At 52.5% G+C, this 15,401-nt stretch overlaps 5 protein-coding genes across 5 annotated transcripts; 2 read left to right on the forward strand and 3 right to left on the reverse strand.

The window, feature by feature from the left end:
- Positions 1-175: 175 nt before the first annotated feature.
- G6M90_00g014540 (uncharacterized protein) lies at positions 176-1,279 on the forward strand (the record flags this gene model as incomplete). Its single annotated transcript, XM_014693582.1, has 1 exon — positions 176-1,279. One exon carries the CDS (start codon positions 176-178, stop codon positions 1,277-1,279), a length of 1,104 nt encoding a protein of 367 aa, XP_014549068.1.
- Positions 1,280-1,441: 162 nt separating this feature from the next.
- G6M90_00g014550 (uncharacterized protein) lies at positions 1,442-2,267 on the forward strand (the record flags this gene model as incomplete). Its single annotated transcript, XM_014693581.1, has 3 exons — positions 1,442-1,664; positions 1,747-2,097; positions 2,179-2,267. 3 exons carry the CDS (start codon positions 1,442-1,444, stop codon positions 2,265-2,267), a joined length of 663 nt encoding a protein of 220 aa, XP_014549067.1.
- A 202-nt stretch (positions 2,268-2,469) lies between these two features.
- G6M90_00g014560 (uncharacterized protein) lies at positions 2,470-3,935 on the reverse strand (the record flags this gene model as incomplete). Its single annotated transcript, XM_014693580.1, has 4 exons — positions 2,470-2,684; positions 2,751-3,547; positions 3,672-3,829; positions 3,894-3,935. 4 exons carry the CDS (start codon positions 3,933-3,935, stop codon positions 2,470-2,472), a joined length of 1,212 nt encoding a protein of 403 aa, XP_014549066.1.
- A 922-nt stretch (positions 3,936-4,857) lies between these two features.
- On the reverse strand, positions 4,858-9,265 carry snf21 (Chromatin structure-remodeling complex subunit snf21; the record flags this gene model as incomplete). Its single annotated transcript, XM_014693579.1, has 3 exons — positions 4,858-5,079; positions 5,139-9,077; positions 9,173-9,265. The coding sequence occupies 3 exons, from the start codon at positions 9,263-9,265 to the stop codon at positions 4,858-4,860; spliced, it is 4,254 nt and encodes a 1,417-aa protein (XP_014549065.1).
- A 1,399-nt stretch (positions 9,266-10,664) lies between these two features.
- azaI_0 (Cytochrome P450 monooxygenase azaI) lies at positions 10,665-14,557 on the reverse strand (the record flags this gene model as incomplete). Its single annotated transcript, XM_066129754.1, has 6 exons — positions 10,665-12,529; positions 12,935-13,003; positions 13,073-13,769; positions 13,842-14,227; positions 14,288-14,426; positions 14,498-14,557. 6 exons carry the CDS (start codon positions 14,555-14,557, stop codon positions 10,665-10,667), a joined length of 3,216 nt encoding a protein of 1,071 aa, XP_065985693.1.
- Positions 14,558-15,401: the final 844 nt, after the last annotated feature.

The raw sequence follows: 15,401 nt of genomic DNA on the forward strand, positions 1-15,401 counted from the left end.
CGGTGCAACCAATAGCAGCAGAGCCAAGCCACACCTGCAGCCTTCAGCAATAATACATGAAGAGGGGTGAGCATGTTCCCATGGTGACAAAACGAAGACTCATTCTCATCCTTGGTAATTGTCATGAATTTATCCCCTTCATAGTAGCGACCGGTGATATCTGGTGGTGTTCACCATGGGCTCATCGCAAGGCGCGAACAGCCTGGTAGGTTGCCCTAGCCGACACATTGACGACTTCTTTACCCGAAATGCCTTGGACTACCAAACCCGCAATCAATGTCTACGATTCGCGCAGCTCATATTCCCCGGGGAACTCGTTGGTGAGGCTGACACCCAGGGCGAGTGCTCTTACACTGTGGCCGTCTCGACAACTCACCTACTTCAATTCCGGCCGGGACGATTCAGCCTAGACATGGAAATATACAAAGACGCACGACATATATTCAAACACCTCGTTTCCGAAACGACGTATTTGGGCCCTTTCAGCGGCATCCCAGCACCCAGAATTCCGCACATCAATCCACCATTGCTACACGTCTATCTCATGAACAAGGTGCCCGGCGTCAGACTCTCCGGAATTCCACAAATACACGGCAACCCCCACAGGGAGTTCCGCCACAACCTCGTCCGAGACATGGCTGCCATCTTTGCAAAATCATATCACCACGGTGTGCCCTCTCGTCGTCGTCACACCCTCCCGGCAGGCAAAGGCATCCAGGGACGAATCGGGTCCTCTCTCCGATGGCGGGCAAACCTACTCACAAGTATAGCAGACGCAAAACTATCCCAGGAAGCACAAGCGACGAAATACCACCTCGGTCATATTGAGCGATTACCGTGGTGCTTAACACACGGGGACCTCATACCAAGTAACATCATGGTTGATCCGCAGACGGGCCACATCACAGGTTTACTAGACTGGGCCGAGGGCGAATGGCTGCCGTTGGGCGTAGGCATGTACGCCATAGACGAGTGTTTAGGGCAAGACGACGCAGAGAAGGGGTTTGTGTATTTTGACGATCACGCGGAGCTGAGGGCGTTGTTCTGGAGGACATTCCTGGGCCTCTGTGAAGGACACACGCCGGCACGGAATGACGTTCTCAAACTGAGCGAGGTGGAAATGGCGAGGAGATTGGGACTGCTGCTCTGGCACGGCATAGCGTTCGACGACGGGAGGCTGGATAGGTTGGTTGAGGCGGGGAGGGACGACGGCGAGTTGAACAAATTGAGGGTGTTGCTGGATGCGCCAAGCCTGTTGGAGAGCATCTCCACGCCGTGAAAGGCAGGAGCTGTCAGCAGGAAGACCCCCGGACCCCACCTGCCTCGGCCCGCCAACCCGTCGTCGCGTGCCCCAACATTTTGCTCCCAACTCCAACACCAAAAATCTCCCATCACCACCACAAACACCACGCCAGCCAAGCCCCAATTGTACCACGCCGCCATGGCCGACAAGCCCAAACCCGCTGCAAAGCAGGCGTCGCCCCTCAAAGATGCATACCTCATCCTCTACAACTTCGCATCCGCAGTCGCCTGGAGCGTGGTGCTCGGCCGCACCCTGGCCGTGCTGTACCTGCGCGGCCCGGCAGCTGTCTACGCCGTCGTGGGCGAGTGGACGAAATGGACGCAGACCGCAGCCGTCATGGAGATTCTGCACTCCCTGCTAGGTAAATTACCCCTGACTTCTGGATAATTCCCCCCTCCCCAAAAAAAAGAAGCAGACCAACTCACAACCCATATAACCCGCAGGCGTCGTCCGAGCCCCCGTGTCCACAACCGTAATGCAAGTCTTCTCGCGTCTCCTGCTCGTCTGGCCCGTCGTAAACACGTGGCCATTCCTCGCCCTCTCGCCCTTCTACTCCTCCATGCTGGTCGCCTGGTCCGTCACCGAGGTCGTCCGCTACAGCTACTTTGCGCTGTCGCTCGCCGGCGCGCTGCCCTCGTTCCTGACCTGGTTGCGGTACAGCATGTTTTACATTCTGTACCCCATGGGCATCACGAGCGAGTGTATGCTAGTTTATGCGGCCACCGGCCCCGCGGCGGAGAGGAGTAGCTTTGCGCCGTGGGCTCTCTATGCCATTTTGGCTATTTACGTTCCTGGTACGTTTTTTTTTTCACTGAGGTGACTGTGCTAGGAGGCGGTTTTTAATTCTTCTTCGTTTGGGGCTAACGAGTTAGCAGGGTCTTATGTTCTGTTCACGCATATGATGAAGCAGAGGAGCAAGGTTCTGCGTTCGTCCAAGACCAAAAAGGGTGACAAGGCGCAGTAAACCTGACGGGTAGTTTTTTTCTTTTCTAAAGAATGACTGAGGACGCGAGCGGTTTAATTCTTGCGTGGATAGTGTACGGTATGGATATGAGAAAAAAGCAGGCATTCTGGTAGAAATGGAAGGGGCCGAATCTGGGGTGTGCCAACGGACAAACGTGGACAGGCATGTATGTACATTGTAATTATAATTGTGATTATCATAGCTATGAGCTTGGTGCGATTTTCTCCGTATTCTCTTTTTCTTCTTCTTTTTCTACTCCTTTCCCCTTCTCGTCCACCTCTACACTTTCCACCTTCTCTGCTGTTGTTGTCTCTGTCGACTTATCATACCAATCGTTCCGTGACCACTGAGCAATCAAGCCAGCCGCGTCATGGGATAACTTTTCATACCCAGGGTTCTCCTTTGGTTCAAACATGGCTATACAAGTCCCATTAGCAAGATCTTACCATGATAACAAACCGCCCCCTCAAGGTAGAAACTTACTCATATGTGCCACCGTCTCATCTCCCGCTTTATCGTTGACTGCCTCCATCCAGTCTCCCGCATTCATCGTCTTGGGCAAGTTGCAAAACGTCCTGTCCTTGCCCAGGACGGTCCCAGCCATGCTGATCTTCTTGGAAGACGCCCCCTTGCCCAACCTCGTGTACAGGTTGGCATATCCCACGCCCAACTCCTCGTGAAGCCGCACCACGAAGGCCACGCGCTTCTTCAGCTCCTCGGCCCTCGCGAGACAGCCCACAAACTCGAGGTGAGACGACGCCCACGTCCAGCTCTCGGCGATCTGGTCCCTGTTCATCCAGGCCGCAGCTCCGCCGGCGGCCACGGCGCCCGCCGCGCCCGCGTACATGGCCACCTTGCCCCATTTCTGCCACGCGCTCGGCGGCGCGGCCGGTGCCTTGGCGGTGGTGTTTCCCGCGCCCCAGAGCGCCGTCCGCAGGCCGCCCATCTGGGAGATTGTCGACGCCGCCGTCCCGTAGTGGCTCTCGGCGCCGTGGGCGACCACGCCCGGCGATATCCCGAGGTACGGCGTGTCAAAGGCCAGCACGCCCTGGACGTAGGGGAACATGAGGGCGTTGAAGGCGGGCCGCCCTTCGTCGTCGTCGGACTTGCGGATCCCGTCCTCCGAGTAGATGGGCTTTTCCGACGCCAGCGCGATGAGGAGCTCGGCGGCGACTATACCGCCCATGGAGTGGCCGACGAGGATGGTCCGGACCGAAGGGTCGACTGTGGGCGACGCCGTGCCCGACGCTACCTCCATGTCTATGACCTTGTCCTCCAGCCTGTGCGGTTTGACGAATTCTCAGTCAGCCCCGTGCTAGCCAGGCGTCTCACTCGCCTACATGGATGGTCTGTAATCTGTATGTCCCGCCAGGAATCATACAGCGATGCAAAGGGGCAACGAACCAGTCGCGGAATCGGCTCACGCACTCCCCCAGATCCCCTCTCGTCTCATACTTGGGGTACACCAACACCCGCACGTCGACCTTGGGCAGCTTCTGCGCAACAATGTCGCGTAGGTGCTTGGTGAACTCGTAGTCGTCTCCAAAGGTTGATTCGCCGCCCTGCGAGACCGCGCGTCAAGACCCTGTTACATGCATGTGTCGCCACTACGGCGGGCTCACGTACCTTGAAGCCGTGGATAAAGCACAGCAGCAGCGTCTTCTTCATTATGCGAAATTGTCATCGAGCGGAATCCAGTTTCGACTTTGAAAAGGACTCATTTATTCTGTTTGATGTATGTGTACCGCGGCCTGGGATGTCAGTGGCGAGCAGATTGCTTGATTGTGATGTGGATCAAGTTGAGTCGAGTTGCGTTGTGGCATGGCAGGAGTTGCGCATTACTGGCCATTTGCTCCGTCTCTCTTTGTTCCTGCCGACTGCCACACAACACGACGTATCAGCACCGCCAACACACCAACACGCCAACACACCAACACAGTTGAACACACCACCACGCACCTGGGGCGGCCACACGCTCCAGCATCCATTGATGTCAATGATTGACCACGCAGTGACGTAAGAGAGACTATGGTCTTGTTTCCGCTTCCTAGGCCTAGGTCACTTGCTGGCTGGCGGGCCTTGTTCGCATTGGTTCAATGTCGATTCTCATTCATGTGCCACCTTCGCATACTCGGTCACATTAAACTGCGTTTGTACAATCTTCGTCGATATCTTCTACTAAAATACATTTTTGACTCCGTATCTAAACATGCCTGCCCAGGTCGAGGAGTGCCGAACGCTCTGCAAGCTTCGTCTCTGCCTCGACTGCTGCACCTCCTCGTCCCATCGTTTAACCACCATTTGCGTACGCTTGGTATTTGAATCCACCCTAGGCCGCTCCGCTCCATCCCTTTGATACACGTTTATAAACTCCCAGCCAGATAAACGCCGAGAAACAAAATGCATTTGCCAAACAGCTGCAAAACAAAAAGACAAACCCCGGTTGCCAAAATGACCATGTGAAACAGATCCGCCACGCTGCATCATCAGTACTTGGGGATGCAAGCTGGGAGTATTATTAATATCCTGCAAAGGTCGTGGTGCTTCCTATCCCTGCTCCGTCGCGCCAAGCCGAGTTTCTTCGTGTACCTCATTCCTCGTCGCTCTGGGCGGACGACTTGGCGCCGTTGACAGCCTCACTGGCGCGCGCGCTGCTGGAAATAATCTTGATTCTAGTGCCACCGCTTGGCTGTGGTGTGCTTGCTCCTTGGCCCGATGGAGCAGCAGATCCGGCCTTGCTGCCCCCTTCTTCCAGCTCTTGCAATTCGGGATGAGCTTCTAGTTCCTCTTGGAACTTCTTGTTAAAGAATTCCTGCGCAATGCCGTTAGATATGGTGTCTTGGAAATCATTTTGTGCTGCTTCCAACTTACCTCCATAGTCTTGGCATCCTGATAGAGAATGCTGCCGTCCTCGTTGTAGGTCTGGCAGTTGCGGATCATGAGTTGAAAATCCTTTCGCAAGTCACTGAGGCTTGAGTACTCTTCCTTCTTGATACGCGTCTGGATATGATTCATGCAGATGGGATTCTGGATAATCACATAATAGTCGGCGTAGTCCCTCTTGGGCGGCAGCTTGATGAACGGACCGATGATGAGGCGCTTGCCAGCATCCGACTCGTCATCCTCAGCCGGCGGTTCGATGTCGTCCACTTCCAGGTTCATCAAGGCATCGTAGAGGCCTCGTAAGCTCTTTTGCAAAACCTCACGCTGTTGAGGACTGACTCTGGAATCGGCGGCAGCGGAGCCACCCTTGCTCTGTCGACCTTGAGGACCCCGTCGCTTCTTGGCTGGGGGTTCTTCATCGCCATCCTCCGCCTTGCGTTTCTCATTCTTGCTACCAGGTTTGCGGCCACGCTTCTTTGGAGTCTCAATCTCTTCTGTGCTCGCGCGACTAGCTGAGGGTGAGTTATCAATCGAGTTCAAAATTGCCACTTTCTTGAGCCTGTTTGCCTCTCGCTTGTCCTTTCGGGCTTGTTTACGGGCGGCGGCTGCCTCGGGTGAATCCTCGTCATCGTCCACAGCCAGCAACCATTGTTCTTCTGTTAAGCCATCGTCGTAGCGCACCTTGGTACGTTCACGAGCACCACGGCCAAGTACAAGGTCCTCAGTCTCCTCCTCAACCACATTGCCCTCGTTCAAATAGATATCAGGCAGCTCATCATCTCCCATGAGTCTAGGCTTGGCCTTTGTACCAGCAGACATACCATAGACAGGGTCCCGAGCCCGCTCCTCGTCAATCTTCTGGAAAACTGTAATTTCATCATCGCTACGTGCAAGCATCATATTCAGTTCCTCGTCTTCCATGTCATCTTGTTCCCCGCTTTCAGCCATGTCAGCACTCTCAAGCAGGGTTCGAAGCATAGCGTCACGGTCAGTTTCTGAAGACTTGTTATCGAATCGACCGGCTTGAATGACCTTGCCGTCCATGTCCAACTTGAATCTAGCACGTTCCAGGATCTTCTCTTCGACAGAGTTCGAACTGATCAATCGAAGAATTCGCACCTCGTTCTTCTGGCCGATACGATGAGCACGATCCTGAGCTTGAAGATCTTGGTGAGGATTCCAATCAGAGTCATAGATGATGACGGTATCAGCGGTCTGCAAGTTAAGACCAAGACCACCAGCACGGGTGGATAGTAAGAACATAAAGTACTTCGAGTCGGGGGCATTGAAGTCTTTGAGCAAGTCTGATCGTTCGTCAGATTTGGTCGTACCATCAAGACGCAGATACTCGAATTTTCTGTAGCGCAAATAATCCTCCATGATGTCCATGATTGCCGTCATCTGGAAGAACATCAAGACGCGATGGCCCGTGGCTTGGTACTTGGGCAAGATGCGGTCCAAGAGCTCGAATTTACCAGCTGTTCTCCATAACAAGTCGTTGCTGATGCTCATTGGGTTCATGACATTCTCAACTTCATCAAAGACAAAGGGATGGTTACACAACTTGCGGAGCTGCATAATCATGTTACTCAAACCACGAGCATTCGTCTTTCCACCCTTGCCATCGCTCACCACCAGTCTGTTGTGTGTGACCATTTGCTTGTACAGCTTGGCCTGGAGGGCGGAGAATTTGCACTTGATGACCTTTTCAGTCTTGTCGGGCAAATCCTTCTCCACATCCTTCTTCAAACGCCTGAGCAAGAATGGTCGCAGGACCTTGTGCAAACGACGAATGACGAGAATTTGCTCTTCTTCCGTGAGCTCCATCTTATCTTGACCACCGGTATTGGCAAATGGAGTATTGAACCACTCGTCGAAAGTTTTGACAGACTTGAAAATGTTCGGCAAAACAAAGTTAAGCATAGACCACAGCTCGGCCAGGTTATTCTGAAGCGGAGTTCCCGTGAGAATCAGACGGAATCGAGTTACGTAGTACTGCTGGATAGTAGCACTGAGCTTGGAGTTGCTATTCTTCATACGATGACCCTCATCGATAATCATGTGGAACCACTTGATCTTGCTAAGAATCGGCCGGTCCTTGATAATATATTCGTATGTGGTCAAGAGAACCTGGAATCGGCCCTGTCGAATCTTCTCCTGCTGTAGTTTTCTGGCGTTGGGAGGTCCCTTGTAGACGATTCGGCTAATAGACGGCGCCCACTTTTCAAATTCGAGGTTCCAGTTGGTGAGGGTACTGAGAGGCACAATGACGAGGTAAGGACCACTCTGCAGCTTGCGCTCAATGAGATAGGTGATCAAGCTGATGGTCTGAATCGTCTTTCCGAGACCCATTTCATCAGCAAGGATACCGTTGAGGTTGTTGTTGTACAAGGATATCATCCATTGTAGACCCTTGATTTGGTACTCCTTCAAGGTACCACCAACCAACATGCTGGCCTGCTCAGTGACTTCTTCTCTGATGCGATGTGCAACAGCATAGTAGTCAATCTTCTTGCCACTCTCCTCTTCCTCGTCGTCGCTCTCTTCCTCAACAAATGGCTCCGCATCATCACCGTAGGCCTCAGCAGCATGGCGTTGCTGGGCCTTAACCGAAGACGCCAATTGGTGCAAGAAACCATCAGTTTGCTTGAGAAGATGCGTAATACGAGTATCCTTGGCCTGGTCAAGCAACTTGAGATATGCCTCCTCGTCGTTGGCCTTGAGAGCCTGCAAACGCTGCTTGGCCGTTCTCTCAATGCGCTTCTGTTCTTCCTTTTCAATATTAAAGTGTTGGGCATACATGAGACGGCTGAGCTTGTGTGATTTGGTCTTCTGAGAATTGGCACTCTCTTGAATTTCAGCGCGGTGGTGACAGATGGCACGCAAGAAATCGCTGTGCTTCTTCTTCTCCCGATTTTCGCGCGCATCACGCTGTTGCTTCTCAAGTTTCTCAGTGATGCGAGCCTCACGAACATTCTGCTTCTTCATTCGGCGGTAGTGACTTCGGTTCGTCGTCATGGCCAAATTATCATAATGCATCATCTGTCGACCAATTTTTTCACGCAAAGCCCTTTGCTTAGCATACAAAGCAAGGCTCTTCATTTCAATTATGGCCTTTCGCTTCAGTGTATCATCGGCCTCGAGAATCTCCTTTGTGGAATCCCAGTGAGCCAAGTTTGCCGGCAAGTCTTTGAGCTGAGAAAACCGTTGGCTCATTCGATTGAAGATGACAACTTCTCGCTCGTACCGCAGGTGGTCAAAGTCAATACCAGTCGGGAAGACGCCGGGAATGAACCACCGGTTCTTGCGCTGCGCATGGTCAAGATATTTTATCGAGGGTCGAATCATACTCGTACCATACGGCGACTTTACAGTCTTATACGTGTGAGCCTTGGGGATGGGTGATTCGTCTTCGGTTGCCATTTCAGGCCCTGCTGAAGGTGCCTTTTCCGCATCTTGACTCGGCTGTGCGTTCTTGGCAGAGTTTGAGGCGTTATCAATGGCAGTGGTCTGCCGACGCTGTCTTTGGTTGAAGATGGCCTGCTGCAATTGGACAGACACACCAGCATTCTTGCCAAGAAGCTTAAATGCGTGGATCTGTTGCCTCAAAAGAGCAAGCTGTTGTTGGCTGAACTGGGTTGAGCCAGAGCCCGACGCAGGCGATGCAGTGGAAGCGGCGGCGGGTGTCTGTGCCGAGGCAGAGGCTACTCCTCCTTGCGAAGCAGCGTTGGGTTGCGTCGATTGAGGAGTGCCTGGTTGCGGCCGGCCGCCGGTTTGTACACCATTTTGCATCTGCTGCTGTTGTATGAACTGTTGTTGGTTTCTGCGCATGTTGTGTTGTTGCTGGAAGCTCATCAAGAAGTGGGAGGCCTTGATGTATTCGGGGTCCGTTGGGGGGACGCCTTGCTCTTTCATCTGCTTCAGCTTCTATATATGCACCAATCAGTATCCCCGTCATCAAATATCGCGTGTCTGGCATCGACATGGTGATCCAGTGTCGAACAAACATGCTCAATACATACCCTGAAGACTTCCTCAGCTTGTTGCTTGGTTGCGCCGGCAGGCATCGGCGCACCTGGGGGTTGCACCGCAGGCGGAGCTTGCACCGACGCCATGATGGAGCGGTGGTTGTTTTATCGTCTGCACCGAAAATATACCCCAATGGTCAAACAATTGTGATTTCGAATTATTTACGGTGCATGACGATGGTGAGCTGGCTGTCGATGGTTGTAGCGCGAGCACAGGTAGCACTCGAGCGTTTCGCGAAGTGGTCAAGAGGGAGGGAGAGTCACGCCAAAAAAAAAAACGAAAGCGGAATGCGATAAAAAAAAACCAGGGTCGCGTCAATGCTCGGCGAATGGAGCGTTGCGCAGCGAGAGATTTTATCTAAGTGAATGTACACACGTCGTGAAAGCGTGTTGCAAGTGGTTTGATATCCGCTACCGTCGCGTTGGACGGGCTGGATGTATGTCGGCCGGCGAGGCGTGGGGGCGGGTAATAGACAAGGGACTGAGGGAATCTAGGAAACCACCAGACGTGAGGCCAGGAGATGGCGAGGGAGTGAAAAAGTGTGAATGCAGTGACGCGGCGCGTCGGGGCTGGTGCCTCGAGCGTAGAATGCGTGCAAATCGCGTGCAACACCAAGTTGGCGAGGATTGGAGATGGCTGCGGATGGTTTGCGAGGGGACCTGGCGATTTTCGGGATGCGCGCGCGCTTCCTCGCTGATTGATGATGGGGAGTGGTGAAGACAACGGACAAGAATGAGCGTGATGGCTGGTGCGGTCTGTGGACGCTTGGCCACGGTAAATTTCAGCACGCCCTCTGCGCAGGCAGAATCCCGCCACTCATGCTCGAGGGCGACACGGTGATTGGTCTAATGCGGTCACGTGAAGCCTGAAGGCCCGTGGCGAGGTCACGGAGCCGCTAATCCCCGGTGCATTAGATAATCCACAGAGTGCGTGCGGAGGACGGAAGACGGACGGACTTTATCGAGTCATGGAGTGTCGGTTGAGAGGCATAATGGGGCTACATTCTGGTTCTACAGGTCGGCCTAGCTGTTCTCATACATCACAAAGGTTAGAAAGACGCCTAGACCGGCAACAAACACGTCAATACTTGGGTCGATACATGAAGCGCTAGGGCTCCTGCCATCCAAGCGGTTCATCTACGCCATCACGCTGCATGAGACACACCACATCCTTTGCGTCATGCATACATACCAAAAATGGCCGAGCAAAGCACAACTCGGCCAAATTAGTCCTTGTGGACCTCCCGCTGCCAGTACGGAGTACTAGTGGCGGGCGTAATCGCTCGCAGGGGTTCGCGCTTAATCTTTGAATCAATTGATTGCAAAGGGGTACATATCGTCGTAGTACTACAGTCTGTACTCCGTAGTAGTAATGTATTTGTCAATCTAAAAGTATACACCGATATTAATACCGTGATATTACAGCTTAGAGCGCGATAGCCAGGTACCTGCTCCGGATAAGTACTTCTTGCCTTTCACTGTACTTTCATCTCCTCACCTTCTTCTTGTCTGGCCCATCCTCCTCTTCGTCGCTCAGCTCTGCGTACTGTGTCTTGGGCTGTGTCTTGCTCCATGCTTTGGTAAAGATCGGGTCATTTTGGGCCTTGTCGGCATACTTCAGTAGCGCCTCCCGAGGATCCTCGTGTAACATGCGAGCAAGTGGGATGTTCTCAGCAACATGCTTCTCGTCTGGTTGGTTCTTTTGAAATGGAGTTTGCTGAGGGACGTGGGGTCGACGTGGATCCTTCGATCGCCCAGTCCCAGTCACACCCGACTTCCTAGCACCAGACAGGGCACCGGGTGTGATAATTGCGTCTCCAGACATGCCTAGCCCTTGATCCATTGTCAAATTCGGGTCATCGTCGATATGTCGCTTCTTCGGTGCTCGAGACATGACTTCCACGGCGCCGCGGTTCGATGTTGTTGGGTTATACAAGACGTGCGTTTCAGCGTTGGCCGAACCCGTAATAATCTGGTTGATTTTTGGATGCCAGTTCACGGTAATCAGAGCCGACCCGGGTGTTATAGGAGTCACGTGTTCAGCCCGAAGGTTGCCAGGGTTTAGAATGTGTAAATGGCCCGTCTCCGAACCCGTAATGATGCTGGTGGAGTTTGGCGAGTATTGAATATTGCTGGTAGGGAAGTGGTCCGACGTAGATGTATGAGAGACGCTGACGAGAGGTTTGGTGAATTTTCTGGTATCCCAAAGCTTGATCAGATCGTCGCCTCCTCGTGTAACTACCATGCGGCCATCAGAAGAAATATCAATGCCGCTAGTCCAGGTATTTGGCTTGTGGGCGTTTTGGATTTCACCCGCAGGTCGGGTAAACGGTCCATTGCCACCGTACATGACCAAGGTCCCGTCGAGCGCTACACTCACGAGCACATTATTGCCGCCCTGAGATGGCTTGCCCCAGGCTACCGCCGTCATTTTTGTTCTGCCAGCTGAGCCTGCAGCTTTAGACTTGAACACCACTACCTCCTTCTGAGATCGCTTATTGTTGATGTCCCATATTCGTAATGTGCTATCCGTGCCGGACGTGATGCAAAGATTCTTGTCTGTTGGGTGCCATGTTCCGCCAGTGATCTCTGAAATGTGCCCTTTCGTGTTGTTCATGTCTCTGAGATACATGTCTCCTTTGACGAATTCGGTGAGGATTCCACCATCTCTTGACATGATTTTGGCTTGCGGGTGCGCAGAGACACACAGGAAAACGCCTCCGGAAAGCTCGTTAAATTCCACGTGGTGGATAGGGTGCGATTCTGCGGTGGCTGCGGATTTCTTCGTTTCATAAGGGTCAACGGTCTTGAATGCTCGTAGTGTTGTTGGTGTCATGGACGCAAAGTCATGAAAATTGATCACACAATCCAGAGAGGCTGTTAACAGTCGACCTCCAGAAGGATCTAAGGAAACCGTGGTGACCGCACGGTTGTGTGTCTTCAAGACAAGTTCGTGCGACACTGGATACTCGTCTCCATCGTCCGAATCGTCCGAATCGTCCGAATCGTCTGAATCGTCGTCGCTGTCGTCGCTATCACTAGAACTGCCTTTGGAATGTGGTTTCTTTGCCTCCGATACGCTTGCATCTAGAGCACCAGCAGGGGCCTTGCCGTCCGCGTTCCTCTTACTTCTGTCGATCTGGGCCGCAATGTTCGCTTCCTTGGACTTCTTGCCAAACGAGGCTGGAAGGAAGGCTCGCATGGGGTCATCCTCTGCCAAGTCGGGAACCTCTATTTCGAAATCATAGTCGCTTGCCATATCTAAGACTTCGCAGCATAGCGGCGAGTGCTGATTCTGGAAGGATTTAGGGAGTGCGAGGGTTGGAGCTCGAGATGCGAATTCCTTTGCGACTAGAATCGCGCCGTCACGTGTGGGGCCAAGTCTCTCGGTACTTGGCCGTGGTGCGAGTCCATTTGACATCAACACCAGACTCTCAATATTCGGCATTGGAGAGCTAAAATCGGCATATGTACTAATCGTAGTTCATCAAGATGAAAGCTCAATACATGGTTCGATCTTACAGCCAGCCAGTCTTGTTTCGCGCCCATCCGTCCCCGTCGATTTCGTTCTCTCACCGCGACTTCTCTGCATTGCGCAAGTGACCTAGTCTCTAGTTTCCAGTTGCAAACAACCCTTGCTGCGACCCGGCCATCACGATGCTTTTTCAATCAGGCACCGCTTTCCTTTGGGGCTCATCAAAAAATAGATCGTCTCATTCATGTCATCATCCGACATTCCTTCACGCTCAGACATACATGCAGTTGGAAATTCCTGGAAAAAACGAGCCGCGGCGAGCCGAAGCTCGATATACGCCAAGTGCAATCCTATACAAACTGAGTTGGTGTCAGCGGTCAAGTCTTGCTCATAGGCAGCACGTAAGTTAAAGGACATACTTCTTGGTCCACGACCAAATGCCATGAAGGCCTCCTTCATAGCCTTTGTTGGCGCCGCCCACCGATAGGGGTTAAACTCGTCAGGGTTTGGGAAAATGTCTGGATGTCGATGCATCGTGTACGCTTGGGTGGCCACCGTGGTACCACCTGGGAGCCAGTAACCTCCAAGCTCTACTCCGCCTTGAGGGACCTCCCGGGGAAGTAGTGCTGGAGCTGCGGAATAGAGACGAAGCGTCTCTTCGACGCATTGGCTTAGGAGAGGCAGCTCTCGCAGATCATGTTCGGTGAAGTCATCGGGCAACGTTCGAAGCTCTTTCACAAGCGCATCCCGGAGCTCAGGACGCCGGCAGACGGACCAGAGCAAATAGGTTAGGGAATTCGATGTCGTATCACTGCCGGCTACAATCAAACCCTGGGCGTTTATGACGATCTCGGAGAACGACAACTTCTCATCCTCTCTGGCCTTGAACATCTTGGTGACAATTATTTGCTTTGGTACTTCTGGGTTCTGGTCAATCAAACTCTGATAGCGTTGGAGAGACTGTTCAGCATAGCCTATAATGCGTCTAGCTTGTTGAACGTTCTTCTGAAAGATGGGCAGTGGATATTTTCGTGCCAAAGCAATTACTCGTGGGAAGGTGATTCGAACAGCGGATACCACTCCAACTCCCTCCAAATCGCGGATGTACTGGTTTTTCTACCGCACAAACCGTGTCAGCGTCCTGTCAAGTCGACCGCATCAAGAGTTTGGCTTGGTGCCGGAACATACCTCGCCTTTCTCCAACATTTGGAACGACTCGCCGAAGGCAAGCTCGCCTATGACATCTGTTGCCATAAAAAGACACCATTTAAAGACATCCACAAAGCCTCGTGTTTGCATATCCTCCTTCATTCTCTGGATCGTCAACTCTACGCGGGAGGTTATTGCTGGGAGAAGCGACTTCAAGGACGACTCGGACAATTGTGCGGACATGAGTCTTCTCAATTTCCGATGATAGTCAACATCGGCAGTCGAAAAGATATTTGCCATGGGCTGTGCAGTCAAGTGTCTGTAAAATATGGTTTTGCGAAACGTCTCTTTGGTGCTGTAAACGATCTTCGTTGCATCGAGATCGGCCACGGAAACCTCATTAGGTCCAATCCGAACATACGGGCCTGATTCATGAAATGGTTAGTCCCGCCTCAGACATGCAGTGAAGAGACACGAAGCAATACCGAATTTCTTGTGCAAATTGTGGACATAGAACACTTTGTTCCCGTTGTAGTACTGATATTTGCCAACCAGGTCTGTCCACTTTGCATACCAAGGACCGGGCACCTTGGAAAGGGGATTGGATAAACCGGAATATATAAACTGTCATCCGTGGAGGTTAGTATGTCAATAGAATATGAATGCCATTCATGGTTTGTGCTAACATATAATACCGTTACTACCAGAGCGACGCCGACCAGTTCGGGAACATGGTCTGCCACGCGAGACTCCATTTCTTTGGTTTGTCTTGGGTAGTGCTTGGAGAGTTGGACTAGAGGTCGGCGAAAGAAGATGGGCAAACAGGTACCAGGCCTGTGTCCTGCTCATTCAATTTATAACTTGTTTCTACGGAGCCATCAGAGGTACTGATGCGTCACCAAGCTGCGTCCCGGCTGCATCCTCCACTGCTGTCCTTGCCAGCACTTACACCGTCAAGGCAGGCTATCGAATAGGATGCGCGAGATCCAAATTCAAAGGAGTTTATTCGGCCGCAAGTCGTAGCTTGCGAAACCAATATGCCATCCCATGTGCCCATAACGGCGGGAAATACGCAGTCCTTCCGAAAGAGCGAGGGCCGGTTTGGCCCCTCAAAGATCGGGCGTTCGGGGGCGTCACTGACCGACCTGGTCAGTTCTTCCACTCCCATGTAACCCTACATGGGATCTACTCGGCAGAAAGGGCATCAGAAATACGGGGAACAGTGCAAATAGTCTGGTGCTATTTGATCAAAGTCTCTTTGGCGGGGTCCGTAGAACAGCGTATGTATGTGTTGTTTGGTGGTACGGCATACTATTTCATGAGGCCGGGCAATCGGCCGATTTAACTTGCACGAGCAACGCGAGCTGAAGGCGGACGACTATTTCCGGCCTCTGGTTGCATGAGGTAGCATACCATGTTGCCACGTATGTTATCCTTGGTTCAAGTTTGCGGTCTTGAGCGGTCGGTGAGGCCAACAGGAGATTTTACTGGTTCCGATGTCGTCGCTGGGCAGTGTAAGTGTGTGGCTTGCGCTGCATTTCTGCACGGTCATGGCGGTGAATAAGCTGAACATTGCGGCAAGAACAGCATTTGAGGCCA

Source organism: Metarhizium brunneum, chromosome 1 (genome assembly GCF_013426205.1).
Source record: "Metarhizium brunneum chromosome 1, complete sequence".
NCBI lineage: Eukaryota > Fungi > Ascomycota > Sordariomycetes > Hypocreales > Clavicipitaceae > Metarhizium > Metarhizium brunneum.